A 26,698-nucleotide genomic window follows, 5' to 3' on the forward strand; every position below is an offset into this window, starting at 1 on the left:
CAGGGGGCAGCCCCCAACCCCCCTGATCCCCTTGGGCTTCTGTGTGTGACAGGGTGCGGCGCCCCAACCCCCCCCCCCCCCCCGCCCACAGGCCCTGCTCTGTGTGTGACAGGGTAGAGCCATAACCTCACCATTGGCACTGCCCTGAGTGTGACAGTGGCGGCGCCCCAACCCCCTGATCCGTCCTGCTGTGTGTGTGACAGGGAGCGGTGCCCTAACTCCCCTATCGGCCCTACTCTGAGTGACAGGGGGGAGCTCCTCAACCCCCTGATGGGCCCTGCTCTGTGCGTGACAGGGGGCAGCTCCCCAACCCCCTGATGGGCCCTGCTCTGTGCATGACAGGGGGGAGCTCCCCAACCCCCGTGATGGGCCCTGCTCTGTGCGTGACAGGGGGCAGCGCCCCAACCCCCAGGGGCAGCGCCCCAACCCCCTGATTGGCCCTGCAGGGTACGGAGCCCCAACCCCCCTGATGGGCCCTGCTCTGTGCGGGGGCAGTGCCCCAACCCCCTGATTGGCCCTGCTCTGTGCGTCACAGGGGGTGGCGCCGCAACCTCCCCATCGACCCTGCCTTGAGTGTAATAGGGGGCGGTGCCCCAACCCCCCAATCAGCCCTACCCTGAGCGTGACTGAGGGTGGCATCGCAACCTCCCAATCCACCCTGCTCTGTGCATGACAGGGGGCGGTGCCCCAACTCCCCTATCAGCCCTGCTCTGAGCCCGACCAGGGGCTGCACCTAGGAATTGGGCCTGCCCTCTGCCACCCAGGAGCAGGCCTAAGCCAGCAGGTCGTTATCTCCCTAGGGGTCCCAGACTACGAGAGGGCACAGGCTGGCCTGAGGGGCCCCCCCTTCCCCCCCCAGAGTGCACAAATTTTTGTGCACAGGGCCTCCAGTACAGTATAAAAGCCCTAAGCCCTTAATATCTCCCCTTAACTTGTGTGGCAGATTAACATATAATAGCCATTTCCTTTTAACATGTACTGATTCCTAGGGGATTCAGAATACCTTACATCATTAAGTATGATGTTCTTCATGGTTTAAAAAATATATATTTTTATTCTTTTCAGAAAGGAGAGGAGAGAGAGATAGAAACATCGATGATGAGAGAGAATCATAGATCGGCTTCCTCCTAGGGATCAAGCCTGCAACCTGGTCATGAGCCTTCAACAGGAATTGAACCATGACCTCCTGGTTTATGCCGGCCCAGCTGGGTCTTTGTGGGTTTTTCATAAGTACCCTGTTGAGGAAGTTCCCTTTCATTCCTAGTTATTTGAGTGTTTTATCATAAAACAATGTTGAATTTTGTCAAATACTTTTTTTTTGTCAATTGATATGATCATGTGGGTTTTTTTTCCCTGTATTCTATTAATGTGGTATGTTACATTGATTGATTTTCATATGCATTCCTGGGATTAATCTCATTTGGTCATGGTGTATAATCCCTTTTATATGTGGCTGGAGTTGATATGCTATTTCCTTGAGGATTTTTGTGACTATATTCATAAGGGATATTGGTTATAGTTTTCTTCTGATGTCTTTTTTTTTTTTTTGTATCAGGGTAACATTGACCTTATAATATGCATTGGGAAGTATTTCCTCCTCTTCGATTTTGGATGAGTTTGTAAAGGATTCAGTTAATTCTTTAATCTATACACTTTAGATGTGGCACCATATATCTGTTTGCATCTTAAATTTATGATTAGGAGCATATGTCACAAAAATACATTCAACAAAAAACAAGTGGAGACATGTTCTACACTGTGATATGTAACTTGCACTTTCAATATTGGAAAAGTAGAATAGAAGGCACATAAAGAAATCTGATGAGATTGCTTTTCTCTATTGATTAATTGCAGGATAAATAAGGACCTGTTGTTAAGCTATTTTATAGCAATTTTTACCCTTTGAGTATAGGTACATTAACAAATGATGGAAGGCATGAAATAATGGCAATATATTTACCATATACAGTAGTATTTTGGAAATTTTTACTCTCTCTCTCCTATACTAAGGCTTTTGAGAATATTTCTACCACACAGGTTTTCTGGTCAATAGTTAAGTAACTTGGCTTTGGAAAGGTAAGATTGGGAATGGGAATTATCATAGAGCTGAGAATTTTTTGGCTATTATTAATATTTTAAAACATTATTTTGCTACAAAAATTTTAAGCAAACATTTCATATTGGAATCATTTGGCAAGAAAATAAATGTCTGGAAACCTACCCTTAAGTTATTTAGATGCTTCCAAAGAAAATGTTTATTTTACAGGGACACATTTGATTTAAAGCCAGTATATGCATTGGTTTCTTTACACCTCAGAACTTATTGATGACGATAAGTGAGGAATCACTGTGCTAAGCTAAACTTAGAAATTCATCTTTCACTTTAATCAAGTAAAACTAAATTTTAGATGGCTCAGCCGATGCGGCTCAGGGTTGAGCTGACTCATGCACCAGGAGGTTGCTAGTAACCCAGGGCGAGGGGGCCCATGCAGGAGGCAGCTAATCGATGTTGAGGTCTCTCACTCATCCATGTTTCTATCTCTTTCTTCCTCTCAGTTCCTTTCTCTCTAAAGTCAATAAAAACATATTAAAATAAAGAAATGAAGTTTTAAAAAATAAAATAAATTTTGGATGGATCAGAGTAAATATATTCTTATTTGTAGAAGAAAAAATGATTGACTATTCATCAGACATTCAGAAAAAGGATGATTTTTTTCCTCCTTGTTTTTTTAAAGAATAGGTTTCTTTTTCTTCCCTCTCTCTCTCTTCTGTTTTTTTTTTTTTTCAAAAATAAATGGAAGTTGTAATGTGTTCTTCCCACAACCCATTGAATTGTCTTGCATATACACTGGGGGCGCACATCTATTCTGTATTTAGACAAAAATGAAACATTAGAATAATTCCCCTCTAAAGAATTTTTGGATAAAATGAACATCATTTGTACTTGACTTAGGAATGTGACATTAGCACAGTATAAGAAAGTGTACTAGAGCTTTGCGGTAGGCTGCCTTGGGGTGGTTTTCTATCAGCAGCAGTGGAAATATTCACAACTCCGATCGAGACTTGGACTGACCATCCTCTGATATTCTTGCTAAGATCCTAACTCAGGAACAGCCGAGTGGAGAGATGCACAGGGCCAAGTAGGAGGGGAGGGGCGTGGAACTTCCACGGGCTCTCTGGGTGCGATACTCCTCCAGGACCTCCACTTGTTCACCAACCCAAAAGCTCCTCAAAGGATATGTTTCTAAACTTTATAAGATAAGGAATCTCAACAGCTGTGACTACCTAAGAATGAAAGATAATGGACTTTAAAGATATTCTTAAATTTAAAAAGCAGGTATCAGCTTTGTGCACTGGCAGTGTTCCAACCAGTGAGATCTTCCCTAGGTACTATCATGAGTAATAAGGACCTTTCCAGTGCCTCACACAAATTCAAATGTATTCAACTTATTCTATTTCATTTAGATAAGAAGACAATACACAAGGGTGAATTGTGCAAGATGGATCATCCTATATAATAAAAGGCCAGAGGCGTCATGACCGAAACGACCAGAGACCAGGCCACCATGGCCCCTCGTGGGCTGGCCCCGCTCCCAAGCAAGCGGTTAGGGGCAATCAGGCAGGCAGGCAGAATGGTTAGGGGAGATCAGGTAGGCAGGCCAGCGATTAGGGGTGATCAGGTAGGCAGACTAGTGATTAGGGGTGATCAGGTAGGCAGACTAGTGATTAGGGGTGATCAGGTAGGCAGACTAGCGATTAGGGGTGATCAGGTAGGCAGACTAGCGATTAGGGGTGATCAGGTAGGCAGACAAGTGGTTAGGGGCAATCAGATAGGCAGGCCAGCAGTTAGGGGAGATCAGGTAGACAGATGGCCCCTCACCAGGCTGGCTTTGTCCCCAAGCAAACAATTAGGGGCGATCAGGCAGGCAGGCAAGTGGTTAGGGGTGATCAGGTAGGCAGGTGAGTGGTTAGGGGCGATCAGGTAGGCAGACGGCCCCTCACAGGGCTGGCCCCACCCCCCAGCAAGCAGTTAGTGGTGATCAGGTAGGCAGGCAAGTGAAAGATGGAGGCCTAGGCCAACCAAGCCATCGCACCCCAGCCTGTCACCTGCAGAGGGAGGCCACCAGTGGCAGGGGAGGGGGGGGCAGCGCTGCACAGATGGCAGGCAGTGACAGTGGTGAGGGTGGGGCCAGCTGCCTGCAGCCTGGGGAAGGAAAGCCCCAATAGGCCCTGATCTCGGGCCAGGCCTAGGGGACCGAGGGTCCCGGATTGTGAGAGGGCGCAGGCCTGGCTGAGGGACTCCCTCAAGTGCATGAGTTTTTGTGCACCAGCCTCTAGTTAAAGAATAATTATAACAATGAAAAATCAGAAACAACCTAAATGTCTACAATTTGGTGTTTGGTTAAATAAATTATGATAAAGCTCTATAATACAATGCCAGTCACTAAAATGATAATATAATATTTTTGAGAGTGAAAGACACTTAGTTTATTGAAAAATTGGATTACAAAAAGACAAGAGTAATTAACTGTGGTAGGATTTGAAGTGATCTTTACTGAATCTAAACTCTTCCATATCCTTTTCTTCCTCCAGTAATCATGATGATCAGAAAGGATATAAGACCATTTTTTATTTTAGAAAAAACGAATCCAAACTGACCTGGAAAATCGTTTGCACTTATTATGACACAGGTTAAGTCTTTTAAAAAAATCTTATTATTGAAAGTATTACATGTCCTGGCCGGTTTGGTTCAGTGGATAGAGCGTCGGCCTTCAGCCCAAAGGATCCCGGTTTCGATTCCTGTCAAGGGCACGTACCTCGGTTGCAGGCTTCTTCCCGGCCGGGCCCACGTCAGGACATGTGCAGGAGGCACCAGTTGATGTGTTTCTTTCACATCGATGTTTCTCTCTGTCTTTCCCTCTCTCTTCCACTCACTCTTAAGGATCAGTTGGAAAGGTATCCTCAGGTGAGGATTAAAAAAAAAATTATTAAATATGTCTCCCATTTTTCCTCCATCGACCCCTTCCAGCCTACTGGTTAAGTCTTTATTATTTAAAGAGCGCAAAAAATTTAAGAAAAAAAATGGAGGAACTTATGGAGAACATGAACAGATAATATATAACAGAAAATAGAGGTGATAAACCTATGGATCATTATTCAGATTCATTTGTAATCAAAGCAGTGTAGATTACAATGAGATGGCATTTATTTTTACTTGTTAAATCAGCAAAAGTTGTTCACTGCCATGTAAGAAAAATTAATATCAATAATTGTAGGATATTCCTTTGGTACTATTAAAAATGGAAGATTATGGAGATTATGTTGCAGCCTGGAAAAAACATAACAGTTGAGTGAAATAATTAGGAATTAAAGTTTTTAAACTAGTTAGGTGGGATAGGGAATGAGAGAGAGCAGGATCCCTCAAGTGAGAAAAATCTGGATTCAGTCCCACTCTGCCACTTAGTAATTCTGCAGTCTTGGGCCAGTGTACGAACCTCTCTGAACTTGGATTTTTTTTTCTAAAAATGAGATGCTTACCTCTCTGATTGTAAATGTAGACATAGCACCTGACCAGAAGCTGATATAGTGTTCATTCAGTAAGTTTTTGTTGAATGAATGAATGTGGTTACTAAGTGCTATATGTAACAGGTGTGTATGGAGAAAGATTAGAGGACAATACAGGAAAATGATGGTGCTTATGTAGGGTAAAGGGACTATGAGTTAATTGACATTTTCCCCATTTTCTATAATTTGATGGTATTTATAATTAAAATAATTATCTAAACTCATACTTTTAAAAATCTTTTCCTTTTGGGTGTCCTATTGTACTTATTATTTGAAAAACAAATCTTGAGACTTGATTGCATTTAAAATATTATTTCAAACACCTTGGTGTCCACCTCAACCCCTTTCTTTCTCTCTGCACCTTACATCAAACCTATCAGCAAATCTTGTGGCTCTACCCTTTAAAGTATATACCTGAAACCCTACCATTTCTCACCACCTTCACTGCTACCATTCTGGTACAAGTCACCATCAGTCTCTCACCTGGAATACTGCAATAGCCTCCTCTCTGGCCTCTTTGACTCCACCCTTGTTCCTTTCCAGTATATGTATTGATTTTTAGAGAGAGAGGAAGGGAAAGGGAGAGAGAGAAACATTGATTTACTGCCTCCCACATACCGCCTACCAGGGATGGAGCCCACAAGCCAGGCATGTCCCCCAACTGGGAATTGAACTGGCAATCTTTCAGTGCACGGGACAGTGCTCAACCAATGGAGTCACACCAGCCCGGGCTCTAGTATATTCTTAACACAATAGCCAAAGTGAATATAAGCCAGGCCATGTCACATCACTGCTGAGAAACCTGCAGTGATTTCTCATCTCATTGAAAGTAAAAGACACAATCCTTAATGTAGCCCCTGTATAGAATCTGTCTTCCACCCCAAAACTCATCTTTCTGACCTTATTTCTTGTCATTCTGCTTTTCTGTTCTCTCTGCCTAAAAATTATTCCTGCAGTTATTTATAGGGCTCTTTCCCCTCCTTTGGTTTGCATTGATGTCAACTTACCATCAAGTAGGCCTCCCCAAGCCATCATACCACCCTTTTCCTCCACCAGCACCCCTAGGACTCTTCACATCCCTTCCCTGCTTTATTTTTTCCAGCACCATTTGTCTTACACTTAATCTTTTACCAAATATGTGTAAGCTTATGTATCTCCCCCAATAAAAAATCCCAGGGAGTCCTAGCCAGTTTGGCTCAGTGGATAGAGCGTCAGCCTGGGACCAAAGGGTTCTGGGTTCGATTCTGGTCAAGGGCACATACCTTGGTTGCAGACTTCCCGGCCTGGGCCCTGGTTGGGGTGCACATGGAAGGCAACCAATCGATGTGTTTCTCTCACATCGATATTTCTCTCTCCCATTCTAACATCAATGGAAAAATATCCTCGGGTGAGGATTAAAAAAGTCTCATGGAGGCAGAGATTTTTTGTTCCTTGCTATAACCTGAGCACCTAGAATAGTGTCTAGTACATAGTAGGTACTCCATAAATAGTTATTAAATAAATTACTTTTTTTTTAAAATATATTTTTATTGATTTTTTATAGAGAGGAAGGGAGAGAGATAGAGAGTTAGAAACATCGATGAGAGAGAAATATCGATCAGCTGCCTCCTGCACATCTCCTACTGGGGATGTGCCCGCAACCCAGGTACATGCCCTTGACCGGAATCGAACCTGCTAGAATAGTGTCTAGTACATAGTAGGTACTCCATAAATAGTTATTAAATAAATTACTTTTTAATTGTCTCAAAACCAGTTGTTGCTTTTGTATGCTTCCCATCCCCCAACTTCAGCCCTCAAGTGTAGGAAAAGCAAGGCAGGTGGGCAACTAGTGCACCCCAGTCAATATCGGTGACACTGATTCCTTGGCCTCTCAGGCTACGCTTGAGATAGAGGATAGGGTGTGTGGGAAATGTTCTATATCTTCATCTGGGTGGTGGCTCCATGACTAAATACTTATGTAAAAACTCATGAAGCTGTGCATTTAAGATTAGTGCACCTTTGGTACTAAAAAGGTCTAAAAAAAGTTTGTTCCCTTCTTTGAGATCGCCCGAGGAAGTTAAACATGCTAAATGACACATGAAGACGATTAGGAAAGAGTTCTGCATATTCTTTCTTATTGAGAATTTGTAGTTTATTGAAATTTTTCTGTTGAATTCAAAATTAAAGTAAAATAATTTTTATTTACTTTGTCTTTTACAGAGTTAGTAGTAGCAGACTTGCAAAGAAAAGTCAGAGAGGCGTTTGAAGTGTTTGACCATGAGCTGAATAATACAGTGGATGTGAGGTTTGGAAATATTTTTTTTCTTCTTATTCTAAATTACTGATATAATTCATAAAATAGAAGAGGGCTCTTTTTTCTTTTTTAAACATTCCTTGGATTTATCATGCTATTTTAAGTATTTATGTTGTGGTGCCCTGTAAAAGGTCTTTTTGCTAACTACTGCTTCAGATCCATACTATTTCTTATTCTTTATAGTCTGGTGAAAAGAATATATCTACATTGCCTGTTCCAAACTAATTCTGTGAGTTAGAGAAACTCTACTGTAGCAGTAGTGCTAGACACAAAGTTGGCATTCAGTAAATATTTGTTGAGTGAATGAATAGATTTATTTTAAAACTAGAGGCCCAGTGCATGAAAATTCATGCCCTGAAGGGGGGTCCCTCAGCCTGGCCTGCCTCCTCTCACAGTCTGGGAGCCCTCAGGGGTGGGAGGCGACCCGGCGATCAGGGGAAGGCGAAGCCCCATCACACCTCTGCTGCTGCCACAGTTGGCAGCGCAAGCCTTGGCCTGCCCTGGTTGCCTGAGCCTTGGGCAGCCCTGGGCAGCTGGGCAGCTGCCATTCAAGGCTTGCCTGCGTCTCGGGCTGGCCCTGGCTGGCTGGGAGGCTGAGGGGACTGGGGGTCTCCGGAGGCAAGCACACGGAGCAGCTGGGCCCACCTGGGCCATCTTTGAGGACGGGGCAGTCAATTAGCATATTCCCTCCTTATTGGCTGTGGGCACCACCATCAGCCACAGTGGGTAGAGGGGAGCCCAGGTATTGTGTCTGCCACAGCCAGTGGGTTTTCCATCACTGTGTGCAACATGAGATGCCTTGCTGCTTCCCACCAGCTCCCAGGGGCAATTCTGAGGTCTGGAATCGGACTTCCTGAGTTCCAGGCCTGGCTTTGTGACTGTGAGTGACTTACTGATGCCCTCTGGGCCTCAGTTTCCATATTCCCCTCATAGGAGTATTTGACACAGCAGGGTTAGGAGACCCCTGTGTGTCCCAAGGAACCTTTCAGGGGTCTGTGAAGTCTAAACTATTTTCATAATAAATCAAAGACAGTATTTGCTACTTTCAATCTCATTTTTTTTTTCACAAGTGTGTATGGAGTTTTTTAAAAGCTACATGTTATGTGATATTGCAACATATTGAATGCAGAACCAGATAGTAGAATTCAGGTGTCTTCTATTAAGCCAGACATGAAAGAGACTTGCAAACATGTAAAACAGCCATTCTCCTAATTAAAGTTATTTTTTGGTTTGGAAAACGTAGTTTATTTTCATGAAAATTATGTTATTAATGTAAACACAGAATGGGTTTTTAAATGGTTCTTTCTAAATAAAGTAATAATATTTTTAAAATTTGATGTTTGATCTCTAATGCGGTACTTATAGATAAATATAACTCATATTAACAAACTCTTTGAGGATCTCAGTAATTTTTAAAAGTGTAAAGGGGAACTGAGATCCAAAAATTTGAGAACTGCTATTGTCAATGGGCATTTTTATTATTTTATTTATTTATTTATTTAAAATATATTATTATTGATTTCAGAGAGGAAGGGAGAGAGAGATAGAAACATCAATGATGAGAGATAATCATTAATTGGCTACCTCCTGCACTCCCCCTACTGGGAATCAAGCCCACAACCCAGGCATGTGCCTTTCACTGGAATTGAACCCAGGGCCCTTCAGTCCACAGGCTGATGCTCTATCCACTGAGCCAAATGGACTAGGGCAGTCAATGGGCATTTTTAAAACTCTTAGAACATTTTTAGTTTGTGACAAATTTGCTTGGGATTTAATGCTTAGAACAATATTAGGTATTATTATTTAATTTATTCCACTTTATATTCTTGTGGTAAATAATTTAGATTTAGTTTTTCTCTATTTAATCTGGGTTAACAATATTATATTGTACATACAAAATTCTCATAAGACCTTTTTACTTATTTCTGTTTTGATATTTTAAGTTCTGAAACAGTTCATTTTCCTTGTTAAATAGTTTTGAAAGTTGAGGTATATTTTCAAAATCATTATTTAGGAGCAGTTTTATTTTGCCTCATACAAAACATAGGACATAATATATTTTGACTTACATACATTTTCCTGTTCTGTGTTCAGATTTAAATCAATAATATTGATTGAAAATTAAGGTTTTGAATAGACAGTATATTTATGTGGGATAAAATTCAAAAGGTAGAAAAAATATATAGTGACAGGTCAGTCTCTTCACCTCTAACTCCTGGCTATCCATTTCACCTTTCTAAAGGCAAGATTTGTTATAAGTTTCTCTGATTCTTCTAGGGATTGTCCATGCAAATACAAACAATACATACAAATGTGTGTGTGTATGTATGTATTTTTATTATAAATATATATAACATAAAATTTAACATTTTAAAACCTATTTAAAAGTTTAATGTCTGATTCAGTTTGGAAAATTATACACACTGGTTATGCAGTTTATTTCTTTAAAACATTAAAAAAGTTCAGTTAACAGCTGACAACTGTATTGTTAGTTTTAGGTGTACAACATGGTGATTAGACATTTATATAACTTATGAAGTTATTGCCTGCATAAGTCTAGTACTCATCTGACACCATTATTAGTTGTTACAATACTAGAGGCCTGGAGCACAAAAATTCGTGCACTCGGGGGGTCCCTCAGCCTGGCCTGCGCCCTCTCGCAGTCTGGAACCCCTTGGGGGATGTCCACCTTCTGGCTTAGGCCCTAAGCTGGCAGTCAGACATCCCTCTGGCAGCCTGTGAGCCCTCGGGGGATGTCCGACTGTGGCTTAGGCCCAGCGAGCAGGGCTAAGCTGCAGTCAGACATCCATAGTGGTGCTGAGGAGGCGGGAGAGGCTTCTGTCACTGTGCTCGCAGCCATCAGCTCGGCTTGTGGCTGAGCAGAGCTCCCCCTGTGGGAGCGCACTGACCACTAGGGGACAGCTCCTGCATTGAGCGTCTTCCCCCTAGTGCTCAGTGTGCATCATAGCGAACGGTTGTTCCCGGTCGTTCTGCTGTTAGGGTCAATTTGCATATTACCCTTTTATTATATAGGATTATCGACTATATTCCCTATGCTGTACTTTTCATCCATGTGACTATTTTTATAACTGGTGATTTGTACTTCTTAATCTCTTCCTCTTTTTTGCCCACCTCCCCAAACTCTGTATCTATGAGTTTGTTTCTTTTGTGTTTGCTTTAGTTTGTTTTTTAGATTCCATATATAAATGAAATCATATGGTATTTATCTTTCTATAAATTTAACATTTTAACCATTTTAAGGATACAGTTCTCTGGCATTAAGGACATTCACATTACTGCCATATATCTCCAGAGTTTTTCATCTTTCTAAACTGAAACTCTGTACCCTTTAAACCAGCGGTCGAAAACCTTTCAGACCTCATGGACCACCAGTGTTTGGGGAACCACTATTTGATGACTGCTACTACAAAGGTTTCCTTAAACCAGCAGTTGCCAACCTTTCAGACCTCACGGACCACAAGTGGTCCGCGGACCACCGGTTTGCCACCACTGCTTTAAACAATAACTCTCCATTTCCCTTCTCCCTAATTCCTGGAAACCACCATTGTACTTCCTATTTCAATGAGTTTGACTATTCTAGGTTCCTCGTATAAGTGGAATCATACAATATTTGTTCTTTTGTGTTTGGCTTATTTCACTTAGCATAATGTTCTCAAGGTTCATCCACATAGTAGCATGTATCAGAATTTCCTTACTTATAAGGCTGTATAATATTCCACTGTGTGTATGTACCATACACATATATTGTTTATCCATCTGTTCATGGACACTGAAATTATTCTTAACTTTTGGCTATTTGAATAATGTGCTATGAACATCAGTGTACAAATATCTGTTGAAATCCCCGCTTTCAGTTCTTTTGGGTATAAGCCCAGAGGTGGAATATCTGGGTCATGATAGTTCTGTTTAATGTTTTAACACCACACTGTATTGTTTCCCAGGAGCTACACCATTTTACATTCCCACCAGCACAACACAAGATGCTTTTTTCCCCAGTTTCTCCACACCCCCTCCATAATTTGTTAGTTTCTAAATTTTGTTTTTTTTCAAATAACCAGTCTAATGGGTATGAAGTGTTAATCTTGTGATTTTGATTTTTATTTCCCTAATGACTCTTGATGTTCAGCATATTTTCATGTACTTATTGGCCATTTTTACATCTTTGCTGCAGAAATGTCTGTTCAAGTCCTTTGCCCATTTTTAATTGGATTGCTGTTTGTTTTTTTTATGTTGAGTTATATGATATATGTATATTTTTAATATAAGTGAGAGACTATGTAAACCTTTTGCATTTTTCACTGGTCAATATATCTGTGATTATTCTTTAAAAAATTTTTTTTATTGATTTTTTAGAGAGAGAGGAAAGGAGAGGGGGAGAGAGAGAAATATGGAAGTGAGAACAAAACATCGATTGGCTGCCTCCCACACACCCCACCCCCTATTGGGGATTGAGCTGGCAACCCTTTGGTACACAAGACGGTGCCCAACCAACTGAGCCACACTGGCCAGGGCTGTGATTATTCTTTATTAATACACTAGAGGCCTGATGCATGAAATTTGTGCAAGGGCCTTGGCCCCAGCCCCCACCCGCTGCCGCTGTGGCTGGGGGCCTCTGCCACGTCTGCCACGGCCCCTGCCTGCTGCAGCTTTGTCTGGAAGGAAGGACTTCCAGAAGGATGTCTGGTCTAATTAGCGTATTATGCTTTTATTATATAGATAAAGAGCTTCCTCATTTATTTGTATGAATGAACCTTAATATATTGAATTAATCTTCCATCAGTGGCTGTTTAGGTTGTTTCAAGACTTTTACTATAATAGTCTATGTTGCAGAGAATGTCACAGAATGCATGTTATTTTGCAAAAGTGAGAATTTTTCTCTAGAATAAATTCTTGGAAATATGTCAAACTGTATGAAGATTTTTGGTAGGTATTGTTATCTTGACAATATATTCTCTCATTTAATTATTTGAGCGTGCCCGTTTCCCCACTCCTGCTTAAATAAAGTTAAAATGTCACACTTCAATTTTTTTTTTTTTTTTTACCAATCTGATACGTGAGAAATAGAAGCTTGGTGTTAATTTTCATTTCTGTAATTGTGGACATCTTTTCATATATCTAAATATGATTTGTATTTCCTTTTGTTTGAACTGGCAGTTCATGACCTTTCCCCATTTTTTTTCCATTTTTTCAATCTCTTTATATATTAAAGATCTTAGCCCTAGTGGATAGAGCGTTGGCCTGTGGACTGAATGGTCCCAGGTTCGGTTTCAGTCAAGGGCACATGCCTGGGTTGCAGGCTCCATCCCCAGTGTGGGGCTTGTAGGAGCAGCCGATCAATGATTCTTACTCATCATTGATGTTTCTCTCTCCCTCTCCCTTCCTCTCTGAATAAATAAAAATATATATAAAAAATAAAAAAGTCAAAGGAAAAAATAATCTTGGGTGAAGATTAACAATAAATAAATAGCCCTGGCCAGTTTGGCTCAGTGGATAGAGTGTCCAGCCTGTGGACTGAAGAGTTCCAGGTTTGATTTTGGTCAAGGGCACATGCCCGGGTTTCGAGCTTGATTCCCAGTGGGGGGCATGCAGGAGGCAGCCAATCAGTGTTTCTCATCATTGATGTTTCTATCTCCCCTTTCTCTCTAAAATCAATAAAAATATATTTAAAAAACAACAAATAAATAAATAAATCCTATATAATAAAGAGGTAATATGCAAATTGACCATCACTCCAACACACAAGATGGCCGCCCCCATGTGGTCAAAGATGACCGCTACAAGATGGTCAGCAGGGGAGGGCAGTTGGGGTCAATTGGGCCAGCAGGGGAGCAGTTAGGCATCGATTAGGCTGGCAGGAGAGTGGTTAGGGTGTGATCAGGCTGGCAGGCAGAAGCGGTTAGGGGCAATTAGGCAGGCAGGCAGGCAGGCGAGCATTTGGGAGCCAGCAGTCCTGGATTGTGAGAGGGATGACCAACTGCCCATTTAGGCCCGATCCCGGTGGGCCATTGACATCCCTCGAGGGGTCCCAGATTGGAGAGGGTGCAGGTTGGGCTAAGCGACACACACCCTCCCCGTGCACAAATTTTGTGCACCGGGCCTCTAGTAGATAAATAAATAAAATAAAACTGGGTGTTGTAAATGTTTCCCTCCACGTCCCGCGTGGTTCAGGGTGCAGGATCTGGAAGAGGAGCCGCACACAAATGAAAGAGAAGAGACAAGAGATAATTTGGAAATGTTGGGGTGCCGGGGTCCAGGCCCAGCGGGCCAGGGGTTCCCAAAGGTGTGGATGGATTCGGCGAAGAATGATTTACACGGAGACAGCGTTCATAGCTCTCTAGCTCTCCTTAGTCTCCGTGGATCTTCCTGTGCCTGGCTGAGGCCACAGAGAGAGATCCCGAGGCAAACTGAGCCTTTATTTTATAGTCAGGTAAACAAGGGGTTACCATAGTTACACAGTTCTTGTGAGTTTCACTTGTTTTGGCCACTTCCTGCACTTCCCTCAGCCCATTAGCTTCCCAGATAAGATCTGGGGAGCTTTATAAGGTCAAGCCTAATTATGCTAAGAGGACTGTGCCCTCTAAGCTGGGACTTGTTTGTGACTTTGCCAATAGGTCAGTCTGAGGCTGAACCCTATATTGGCTCCCCACAACTGGGGGTTTATTCATGCAATGATAGTTCACACATTTGAATGATAGGAATGACAAACTATGGCGATGTGTGTAACTTGGATAAATTTCAAAAAATGTTGTGTTAAAAAATTACAAAAGGAAGAAAACATATGTGAATTTTAAACACACAAAATAATAGTATCTAATGTTTATGAATCCAAAGACATTCATGGTTGTGGTCAACATTCTCTTCAGAATTGTGGTTGTATCTGCAGATGGGGAGAAGGGACAGAGAGTGGGACTTCAGCTGTTTCTGCAGTTTTATTGTTAAGGAAAAAGAAGCTGAAGCAAAATTTGGCAAACTGTTAATATCTGTTAAATCTTGGTATTGGATATATCAGTTACATTTTTCTATACTTTTCCTGAAATATTTCACAATTACACATAGAAATATTTTTTGAAGAGTGGTTTACATCTTGTCTTTTCACTGTCTCACTTTCCAGATGCTTTGTAAAAAATTGGTTTGCTAATATTAGCTTTTTGATGAACTGTAATTAAAAGAATCACTTAAAGTTTTTTTAAAAATATTTTTATTGATTTTAGAGAGAGGAAGAGAGAGGGGGAGAGAGAGAAACAGTGTGAGAGAGAAACATTGATCGGTTGACTCCCTGCACACTCCCAGACCAGGGATTGAACTTGCAACCTGGGTATGTGCCCTGACCAGGAATTGAACTGGCAACTTTTTGGTGCACGGGATGATGCTCAACCAACCGAGGGGGCAAAAGAATCACTTAAATTTGTAAAAAACCATCTTCAATTCTATCTCCTGAAATAACAATTGTTAATGTTAGAAAGCTATCATTCTAGACCTCTTTTTATCTATGTGTACTAGGATAAGTGGATAGAAGGGTAGGGATTTAATAAAAAAGAGAGAAAGGGAAGGAAGGAAAAAGAAACAAGTTATGGAAGAAAGAATTCAGAGGCAGAGGCTGAGATTGGTGGTCTCAGGGAGTGTACTTCCTGGGGCTTCTGGGCATATAATTCCTGTGGCCTCTGGGTGTGTACCCTCTGTGGCTTCCAGGTTCATACTCCTCCAACTGTTCTCCTTAATGTAGAAATAAAATATTGGATTCACTTGAAAAATGTCAGCCCTATTAAGTGTGGGAGACTTAATGCAAATGCATAACAGAGAACAGTTCGTGGCAGTGTCTGCCTTAGCTTTGAAAGGTAGAGGGGATACAAACCAAAACATTGCCGTGTGCTCAGAGGACCACAGGCATATTTGGAAATCTGGCTCCCTCTTCTTTTTCTGTTGGTCGTGTTCTTTGAGGCCAAATAATCTTTAAGTTTCTTCAGGTAATGCAAGTGTATTAAAGGGTATATTTGGAAGTATGACACAAGGAGTAATTATTCCCGATATGCCACCTCCATGACTGTAGTGTGAATGAAAAAGGGGCCACACACTGAACCTGACAAGCTCAGGGAAGCCTGCATCATGGCCTTAAAAACTCAGAGACGGACAGTGACCACATAGGATGGTCTGAAATGAACACTTATTAACTAAAAGTGGGTGGTCATGTCCTAGGCTGGTATCTTCTTTGGCAAAGGTCAGTCTTTACTTAACAGAGCCTGTGTATTGTCTTTTTGCATCTAAAATAACATACTAATATCAGGGTAATTTCTTTTTCCAAACCCCTCAGGACATAATCACTGCTCCAGAGCAGAAAACATGCCCCCCCCCCTCATTGTTATTATATGTTAACTAGAGGCCCAGTGCACAAAATTTGTGCACTCAGGGAAGGGGTCCCTCAGCCCAGCCTGTGCCCTCTCGCAGTTCGGGACCCCTTGCTCCTTACCGCCTGCCTGCAGCGGAGGCTGGAGAGGCTCCCACCACTGCCACTGCGCTCGCCACCTGTGAGTCTGGCTTCTGGCTGAGCAGCACTCCCCCTGTGGGAGTGCACTGACCACCAAGTGGCAGCTCCTGCGTTGAGCGTCTGCCCCCTGGTGGTCAGTGTGCGTCACAGTGACTGGTCTTTCCACCATTCAGTCGATTTGCATATTAGGGTTTTATTATATAGGATTGTTAACTATCCTATACCTGCCTATGTAATAGAAGTATGTGTTTATTTCTTTACTTTTTATCCAATCCCAGATCATTCCCCTCCACCCTTTGTTTTCTCCTGCCTCCCTAATCTATCACCTATGGATTTATGTCCCCCCCTTAGGGGTTCCCCTTTTGATTCTGATGTATAAAATAAGTGGTAAAACTGCCATTTTCCAGAGCATTTTCTCAATCCATTGAGGTTTTGCTTCCTGGCAATTGTCATCAGTTTGACTCAAACTCAAAAAACTTCTTACAGGTTTGGATATTTCTTACGAGGAGTTTGTTAGAGCACTGACCATTATCCTCACAGAGAGGCAGTATTGAATTTTCTCCACCAGAACCCAGGAAGGTTAGGGGCCCCTACACATCTTGGTGGGTTATGTCCTAGGCAAAAGTTGGTTGGTAGGGTGGCCTGTTCAGAGGGGGCTGAGGGGGTATAGAAGAAGAGCCATCATGGTCTTGCTACTCCTGTCAAGCATGACATGAAGAGTATCTCCCTTTATAAAACTTCCTCCACAAATCAGAAACTGTGGATAGCAGATACATTTGTAGTCACATAACACAGTCCAGGAGTTGTTTGAAATTGCTCCCAATTTACTTGGTGGGGAGTGAGAAAGGGCAGTAGGGGATAGTAACGAGTGGTTCCACCTTGTACACAGAGCAGGTAACTCCGTTTTCACAGTCAGTTGTAGCAGTGGCTTCAGTGTTCTGTGTATTCTAGATACAGGGAGTGACAGCACCTCATCCATTCCATCTGCAGAGATAGTAAGGCAAGATAGCCACGTCTGTTCTCCCCCGGGGAGGTGAGCAAGACAGGATGGGATGGTGCTGTTGGAGTGGCACGGAAGGGCAGGAAGGGCAGGATTTGGCTCCATTAGCAGGGTCCCAAGGAGCATGGGAATTCGTTATTTCTGTCTTGGAAGGACTCAGAAACAAGTGTTCAGAGGTGCCCATGTGGAATGCAGCAGTGAAACCAGGCCAGAAGCCAGCTATAAGTGCTGTAATTCAAATAGGCTTTAATTTAAAGGCATGGCAGCTACTAACCCATAGCCACCTTCTATTTCATTTTTTTTTTTGATTACTGAGAAGTGCCACTCAAGTCTCTACTTTTTTCTGAAAACTACTGATGCATTTACAAAACAATTTCCAACCTACCACTGAGAGCTTATTTTAGGCCATCTTTCCTTCGCTCACCTAACTCTAAGAATATTGATGTTTTTAACTAAAAAATGTGTATTTCTTGTCTCTCTCAGATATAAACTTAATAAAGACAAAATGGCTTTACTTTTGGGTTCTGACATGTGTATAGCATTGTCTTCTATTTACATATAGTGTCAAGAATATTACCAGAGTGTATATAATTAGTTGTGTGGAGTTTTTAGGAAATGAATCAATTAAGGTGGGTTAGGGGTCATTTAGTGATGGATCTTGTTTGCTGCCCTAAGGAGCCCAGAGGGTATTATACTAAATGAAATAAGTCAGTCAGAGAAAGGCAAATACCATATGATTTTACTTATATGTGTAATTTAATGGACAAAATAAATGAACAGGGAAAACAGAAGCAAACTCATAGATGCAGAAAATAAACTGATGGTTGCCAGGTGGGAAGAGGGATGGGAGGCTGGGTGAAAAGGTGAAGAGGTTAAGAAGTACAAGTTGGCAGTTACAAAATAGTCACAGGGATTTAAAGTATAGCATAGGGAATATATAGTTAATAATCTACACTAATAAAAGACAAAGATGCTAATTGACTGTACCTTTGCTACACCCATCAGCCAGTCAGAAGAGTATGCAAATTAACCCAACAAAGATGGCCGTTAAATTTGCATACTGCAGGCGGGGCGGGACAGCGCGATCCGCCACCCGTCCGCTGCCATCCGGGCCTCCCGTGTGCGACCCGGGGTGGCAGGGCAGAGCAGCGTGATCGGCCGCCCACCACGCCACCATCCGGGCCTGCCATCTGCGACCCAGCGTGGGATCCGGGCCTGCCATCTGTGACCCAGGGAGGTGGGGCAGGCACTGTGGGATCGGGCCTGCCATCTGCCACCTGGGGAGCGGGCCTAAGCCAGCAAGTGGTTATCTCCCGAGGGGTCCCAGACTGTGAGAGGGCACAGGTCGGGCTGAGGGACACCCCCCCTCCCCAGTGCACAAATTTTTGTGCACTGGGCCTCTAGTATTGTAATAATTACGTATGGTGTCATACTCAACAGGGGGTCACTTCATAAGTTATATAAGTGTCTAATCACTATTCTGTACACCTGAAACTAATATAATGTTGAATGTCAACTATAATTGAAAAAGAAAAAAAGATTAATGCATTCAACCACATAAGATGTTTTTAAAGCTAAAAAAATTTAGAAAAATCAAGAGATAAATGTTATTTGCAAAACATTGATATCCCTAATATGTAAAAGTAGTAATTCTCTGAAATTATGATTAGCCATAAATCTCCATTCTTTGACCATAGAGAAAAAAGAAATTTAGTATGCCATTTTTGTAAAATTTAATTTATTCATTATTTAAAAAACATTTTATTTTGAAATTAATTTTAGAGTTATAGAAATCCAAGAAATAATACAGTGTTCCTGTGTATCCTTCGCTCAGCTCCCCCTAATGGTCATATCCCACTGTGCTAATATCTAAAGATCTTACTGGACTTTGACCAGCTTTTCCACTAATTTCCCTTCTCTCTTCCAGGATCCAACCCAGAATCCTATGTTGCATTTCATTGTCTTGTCTCTTTAGTCCTCCAATCTCAGACAGTTCTTCAATGACCTTGATATTGTTGAAACATCCTTGCTCAGTGATTTTGTAGAATGTCCCTCATGTTAGGTTTGTCAGATCCTCTCATGCTTAGATTAAGGTAATGCATTTTTGGCAAGAATATCATAGAAGTAATTTCATATTCTTCTCAGAGCATGATGTCAGAGCATACTTGATGGTGCTATACTAGTATTTAATTCCTGATGATGTTAATCTTGCTCCCTTGCTTAAGGTAGTGTCTGCCTGTTCCCCACTATATACAGTTATTATTTTTTCCCTCTGTAATTAGTAAATGTCTTGGGGGAGTTACTTCAAGATTATGCAAATATCCTATTTCTCCTCAAAATTTGCCCATTGATTTTAGCATCCATTGGTTGATTTACTTATAACAACGATTACATAGTGATTGCCAAATGGTGTCTCAGAGTTGTTTACAGAAGGAAACTCCAGGACAGTGGGCTTTTTGTCTGGGCAGCAAGCAGCCATTTGGCAGTGCTGAATTTGGAATTATTTAGACCTTTCACAACAATGACAAATGTTTCAGTCAGTTGATTTAGTAAATGTTAGGGTTGCCGAAGCAGGACTGCATGAGGCCAAGAGTGGTAAGGGATTCTAAATTAATTAGGTCATCTGGAGACCAGATGGCTGAGCCCCCAAATGGTGCCAGCACCCAAGTGTGGGGAGGCAGAGGTTTCCAGGGACTCTAGGTGGGCTTTTTCTTTCTTTCTTTTTTTAATATATTTTATTGACTTTTTACAGAGAGGAAGGGAGAGGGATAGAGAGTTAGAAACATCGATGAGAGAGAAACATCGATCAGCTGCCTCCTGCCCACCTTCTGCTGGGGATGTGCCCACAACCAAGGTACATGCCCTTGACCGGAATCAAACCTGGGACCTTTCAGTCCACAGGCCGACGCTCTATCCACTGAGCCAAACCAGTTAGGGCTAGGTTGGGCTTTTTCGGCGGAGAACTCTCTGGGTCTGGATCCTGGGAAAGTCAGGAGGGGAAAGATAAAGGTCTGAGCAATGGAATGTGGTCTGAGCAAAAGGGAGTGTGGGTGGTGACGTGGTCTAAAGGTCAGTTCCAGGGCAGGGGTATCGATTTAATGATTTGATCAGACCTAACAGTAAACATTTTTAAAAAGTATATTTTTATTGATTTTAGAGAGGAAGGGAGAGAGAGAAACATCAATGATGAGAGAGAATCATTGATTGGCTGCCTCCTGCACGCCCCCAACTGGGGATCAAGCATGCAACCCTGGACATGTGCCTTGACTGGGAATCCTGATTCATAGGTTGATGCTCAACCACTGAGCCATACTGGCTGAGTATTTTAGTAAACATTTATTAAACCCTTGCTATAACCAAAGCATCTATGAGAAATATGCAAAAGGCATACTGGTGCCGGTTTGCTCTGAGTCTTTTTCTCTGCCACTACTTTTCACCTCAAATCATTCGAACCACCATGATTTGTTCTAAGAAGATATTATTGCAAAGACTGCTGAGCGCCAGAATCTCCAGAATCAGAGGCTGGGGACAACTTCCTGTTTTGCTCCATACTAGTTACGTTCTTAGAGGGTGAGTCAGGTAACTTCTCCAAGTCCTAGTTTCCTTATTTTAAGACGAGAGGCCCGGTGCACTAATTCGTGCATGGGTGGGGTCCGGCCCGCCCCATCGGGCTGAGTGGGGGTGGGGCCGGCTGGGGGTGGAGGGGCCTCAGGTGGTTGGCTGGCTGGCCCCACCCCCGGTCAAACTCCCAGTTAAACTCTGGGTCCAAGGGACAGTTTGCATATTAGCCTTTTATTATATTGGATGGGGATTCTAATATGGACTGATATGAGAGTGAAATGAGTGAATGTATATGAAAGTATTTTTTAATTGAAAGGCATTTTTCAAACTATGAAGTTCTACAAATTAATTTACTATATAACAAGTATGTATTGATTCCCCCCAGTGTGTAATCTCCTTCTGGGTGTTGGAATATAGCAGGGAAAGGCCTCTGTCCTCATGGAGTTTACACTTTAGAGGAAAGAGACAGTATAAAAGTAAATAGATAAATAAATGCAATTTCAGGTAGTAATAGTGCTGTAAAGTAAAACACCAGGATGATGTAATAAAATGTGCTATAAGAAAATAAAACAGTGATGTATTAGAGAACTAGGGGTGTTAGGTGGGATGAGACAGTGTAGACATTGTGGTCAGGGAAAGTGTCTCTGGAGCTCATTGTTGAGTTGAGATCTTTAAGTTAGAAGGAGTCAGCCATATAAAGGACTGGGACAGCCAATACAAAGGTCCCGTGAAGGGGAGGGGGTTAGTGTGTTAGAGAAAACCAGAGCACGGAGTCCTGTGATGTAGTGAGAGTGGTGTGCGATCGGGCAGAACTTGGCAGAGGCAGCATGATGTCGCCGAATAGGCCATGCCCAGGAGGTTAGGGTATCAGTGCAGTGGGAAGCCGTTGGAGGGTTTTACGCAGTGGAATTACATGATGAGATCTTTATTTTGAAATGATTATTCTGGTTGCTGTGAGGAAATGGATCGAGGTGGTTGGTAAGAGAAACAGATTGACTATATGGAGGCTATTGCGCTGGTCCTGGCAAGAGAGAATGGTGGTCCAAAGAGAGTGGTGGTGGCAGGAGTATAATAACTATTATTATTGTTATGGGCTGAGTTTTGACCCCTGAAAGTCATGTCTCTAATGCCCAGTACCTCAGAATATAACCTTATTTGGAGATAAGGTCTTTAAAGATGTGCTTAAGTCAAAATGAGCTCTAATCGAATCTGACTGCTGTCCTTATAAAAAGAGGAAATTTGGCCCAGCCGGCGTGGCTCAGTGGTTGAGTTGGCCTATGAACCAGGAGTTCATGGTTCAATTCCAGGTCAGGGCACACACCCAGGTTGCAGGCTCGATCCCCAGTGTGGGGTGTGTAGGAGGCAGCCGGTCAATGATTCTCTCTCATCATTGATGTTTCTATCTCTCTCTCCCTCTCCCTTCCTCTCTGAAACCTATTTAAAATATATATATATTTAAAAAGAGGGAATTTGGCAGAGACACGAGGGGGGCAGGGAGGAAAGACCAAGTGAGGACACTATGAGAAGATGGCCGTCTGCAAGCCAAGGAGAGAGGTCTCAGAAAAGCCAACCCGCCAACACCATGATCCTGGAGTTCAGCCTCCAGACTGGGAGGAAATACATTCTGTTGTTTAAGCTGCCCAGTCTGGTGTTTTATTATGGCAGCCCTAGCAAACTAATAGTTATGATCATGATGATGGTGGTGGTGCTTTCTCATTAAGTTAGCTCATGTATGTACTTACTTGAGTGTATGTGCTTTCTCCCACTGGATTGTGCATTCCATGGTTAGAGCAGGGACCTTGTCTAATGCTTGACAGTAACCTCAGTGCCTAAGGCAGTGCCTGAGCCATAGGAGGTCAGGGTTCTTCATTTGGGGGCTACAAACTCTAGCACATAGGACAGGGTAAGAAATAATCATGTGACAAGTTATAACCAGAGGGTTTTCTGAAAGCATATTTCAGTAGCAGAAAAATGACTGTCACTTCATTAGAGGGATATTTGGAAAAAGAGGCTTTTTTTTTTTTTTTTTTTTTTTTAGCAGTTCTGCAAATAAGGAGATTTAGCCATTATTTCAACTTCATTCCATGGCTTTGTCAAAATAGGATTAATTTGTGAAAAATGCCTTCCTTGAGGGCAAGGCTTTCTCTGTGTTGTCTGCTCTACTATAAAGTGGTTCTAGGCACATAGTGGTGTGCAATAAATATTTATTAAGTGAATAAGAATAATTTCACATCTTTTGTTCCTTCTTAGGAATTTTTGAATTGCTTTTAATAGTCTCTTATACTTAGCCCAATGTCAGTTATTCCATAGAGGGTAAAATATTTTGCCTGTTCTTTTCTCCCTTAGCATTGCATCAGTTGTCTTGAATCAGGTCTTCACTTTCTGATGTTTTGACCTTAGATTGCCCTTAAACTGAAGTCTCCCAACCTAGCTCAATGGCACTGGCTCCACCTTGTGTCAGAAACGTGATATCACACCCACTGAAGGCTGGCTTGCCAAGAATCAACCTGCCCCTCCCACCCCCCTCAAACATTTTAAATGGCCCAAATGCTCTACATAAATCAAATGGTGATGTCACTCTTGGGCAACCTTATTGTGACTCATTTGTTGTGAAGTGACTTTGTCTCCATGTTTAGTACTGTCTGTATACTCCAAGTACAGAAACAAATTCTTAATATTTAACCATAAAGGCTTTTGGAGTTAGTTTGTAGTTCATACCTAGAATTAATGGCCTGGTCTTTTTCTGGCCTCTGTTTTTTCTTGCCCTGCTTCTTTTTCCTTAGCTGACCTTTGGGAGCCTTACTCGCCTAAGTTGGCTGTATGGTTCTCCCAGAATGGCAGGTTCCCAGCTCCTTCCAGAGGCCATCTGGAGTTCTTCAGGGCCCACCGACCCCTCTGCTGCATTCCCAGGTCTTGACACAAAATTCCAGAGTGAAAGGAGCTCACAGGATCACTCTATTCTGTCCTCTGGGCGTGTTTCAGGACAGAGAGCAGGAGAGCTCTGAGTCATCTGTGTTCCTGCTTTAACTTCCCTTTCCTGTCCTCCCAGGGACTCTGTGCAGGACCTAGGGAGGCCTCCTGAAGAAATGCACCTCATTCCATTGCCTTTTGAGGAAGGAACACATTTGAGAAGAATGGCCTGTTAGTATTTAAACATCGCCGCCCTTCCTCTACCTCTGCCCTAGGTTTATGTTCTTAGTCACCCTCTACCTGGCCTTTACTGGGCAGTGCCATCAGCCGGCCTTCTTGGGCCAAAGGTCACTCTGATGGTTTTGCTGGGAACTGCTCATCTTTTGAGAGCCTGAGCCCAGTGCTCAGTACACGTCAACCATGCAGCCCGGCTCTCATCCTGTGGCAGCAGGAGCAGTTCACAGCGCTGCCTTCCTCATTGTTCCGCCATCTCTCCACATACTTCTTAAGAAAGAATTTGCTGCAAGGAACAGTAGACCCATAGCAGCCTCATCCCAGCTCATACTGCACGATATTTTAGATCTACTCAGTGTTGCCATGTTTTCAATTTCAGTTCTACAGTGCTGTGTAAACAGGTTGTAACTCATGTATTTCACTGTGAAACTGAAGGTTAAGACATCCTTGATAATCAACATTTCAAGCCAAAGTGATAAAAATAGCATAACACAAAAAAGCCAGTTGTTTTATAAGTAGTTTATAAAAGGCAGGATTTCTGTTATTATTCCTTATTACTTTGGTTTTGATTGCTGAGACTGAAATGTGCTTATGTGTATTTTTAAAATAAACACTTTTTCATAAAAAAATTTCAAACTGCTAGACAAATAGAAGGAATGGTGCACCGAACTGCTCTGCACTTTCACCTAGATTCCCCAGTTCTCAACATTTTGCCAAATGAGCTCTTGCTTTCATGGACTCACTCTGTCTCTCTCCATATACAGGGTGTCCTAAAAAATGTCTACACACATGTTGAATAATTATAAAGGCAGTGTTTTTAAAAATACATTTTATTTTCAAAATTGAGCTATCAGCTGTTAAAGTGTGTGCACATTTTTTGGAACACCCTGTATGTACACATTTATGCATTTTATTATTTAATGATTATTTTAATTTTGTGGACTATTTAAGTTGCAGGCATTGTGACCTTTTTCCAGAAATACTCCAGTATATATTTTCTTTTAAAAAATGTTTTTATTGCTTTTAGAGGGAGAGGAAGGGGGAGGGATAGAGAGATAGAAACATCATTGATTTCCTCCAGCATGCCCCCTACCGGGGATTGAGCCTGCAACCTGGGCATGTGCCCTGACGGGGAATTGAACCAATGACCTCTGGGTTCATAGGTTGATGCTTCAACGACTGAAACATATCAGCTGGGCCAGTGTATATTTTCTGAGAACAAGAGCATTTTCTTACATAAGCTACAGATTTTGTGTGTATTTTTAAAGATAATCTTAGAATCAGAGCATTGGGGAGGACTTTAAGAGTCATTTGCTCATTCCTCTGCTTCTTGCAGATAAATTCTCTGACAGAACAAAATTGATATTTTCTAAGGGTGATAAACAAGGACCAGGTCTGTAACATAAGTGTGTGAATGAGAAGGTATACGACAGTTCTCATGACATGTATGTATGCACTATATAAACACACCAACACTATGCAAATAAAACCTTCTCTGAGGGCAGGTCTGTCCCTGGACCATCACTTTGTGACCCTGGATCTCTCTTCCAGGCTCCCATCGGGTGGAATTTCCAGATCTCTCTTTAGAAGCACCTGTTACAGTCAAGAAGTTCTCCTTTAAGTCTAATTAAATTCTCAGCTGAGATTTATGCAAGTCAGCAGTGTGCAGTGGTTAAAAATACGGATTCCACTTGCCTGTGTTTGAATCCTTTCCTCTTTTTACAAACATCTTGGGGTAATTACCTAACTTTTCCTCATCTGTAAAATAATAGTACCTACCACACAGAGCTAATGTGAGGATTAAGTGGATATGAATAGTTAAAGCACTTTAAAACAGAGCCTGGAAGACTTATAAAAACTTGCTATCACTGTATTCTATTAATACTAACCCGACAGCCTGGAGGTGTTTTTTCTCACCTCCAGACAGATCATGATCATGGTATAAGGGATATGAGTGAGATGTGAAGACTGTTCTTTCTAGAAGTCTAGGGGAGATGTCTGCTCCTAAGCCAGAAAGCTAATTAACCTGCTTTTCTCACCTGCCAAGGACTTTGTTTCTGTTCTCATCCCATTCTACTTGTCCCTCCTCTCAGACTCTCCCCAGCTCCCAGATTCCCCTCGTCCCGTGGAGGTTGCTGCTTGAATATGTTGGCTGTAGGGGACTCTGAGCAAGTTACTTAGCTGTGTCCTCGTCCGTAAGAGGAGGTTCAGAGTGGATGTTCTAAGACTCTTGACCACTTTCCCCCCAGAGAGATCGGCACCATCATCAGGTCCCTGGGATGCTGCCCGAACGAAGGGGAGCTGCATGATCTGATTGCAGAGGTAAGTGGCCGAGCAAGGGCAGTCAGCAGACGCTGCGACTCTGGCTCCTTATAACTGAAAACCTTTTTTACCCGGAAGTAAAAATGCCCTGAGCTGCTCAATGTGCTCAATGAAAACATGAGGGTAGCTATGGGAATTATCCAAGCAGCAGGGTCTGAAAGAATTAATATCAGGACTTGAGAAAATGGCTGTAACTAAGTAACGCAATGAGAGCCCACATGAGGTGGTATCTTCTCTAAAATTAGTTGAAAAAAGGCTGGTAGCCACAGGGACTGACTATATACAGAAAGGGTATTGACAGATGACAGGA

General features: G+C 42.2%; 1 protein-coding gene across 1 annotated transcript in view; it reads left to right on the top strand.

The window, feature by feature from the left end:
- EFCAB2 (EF-hand calcium binding domain 2) overlaps positions 1–26,698 on the top strand; it is a 123,070-nt gene that overhangs the window by 80,371 nt on the left and 16,001 nt on the right. Inside the window, exons 2-3 of the mRNA XM_023745854.1 lie at positions 7,765–7,849; positions 26,316–26,388. Of these exons, the coding sequence (XP_023601622.1) occupies positions 7,765–7,849; positions 26,316–26,388 (158 nt within the window). The remainder of the gene's footprint in view (positions 1–7,764; positions 7,850–26,315; positions 26,389–26,698) is intronic.

This window comes from Myotis lucifugus, unplaced genomic scaffold, assembly GCF_000147115.1.
Source record: "Myotis lucifugus unplaced genomic scaffold, Myoluc2.0 scaffold_586, whole genome shotgun sequence".
NCBI classification, from domain to species: Eukaryota; Metazoa; Chordata; class Mammalia; order Chiroptera; family Vespertilionidae; genus Myotis; species Myotis lucifugus.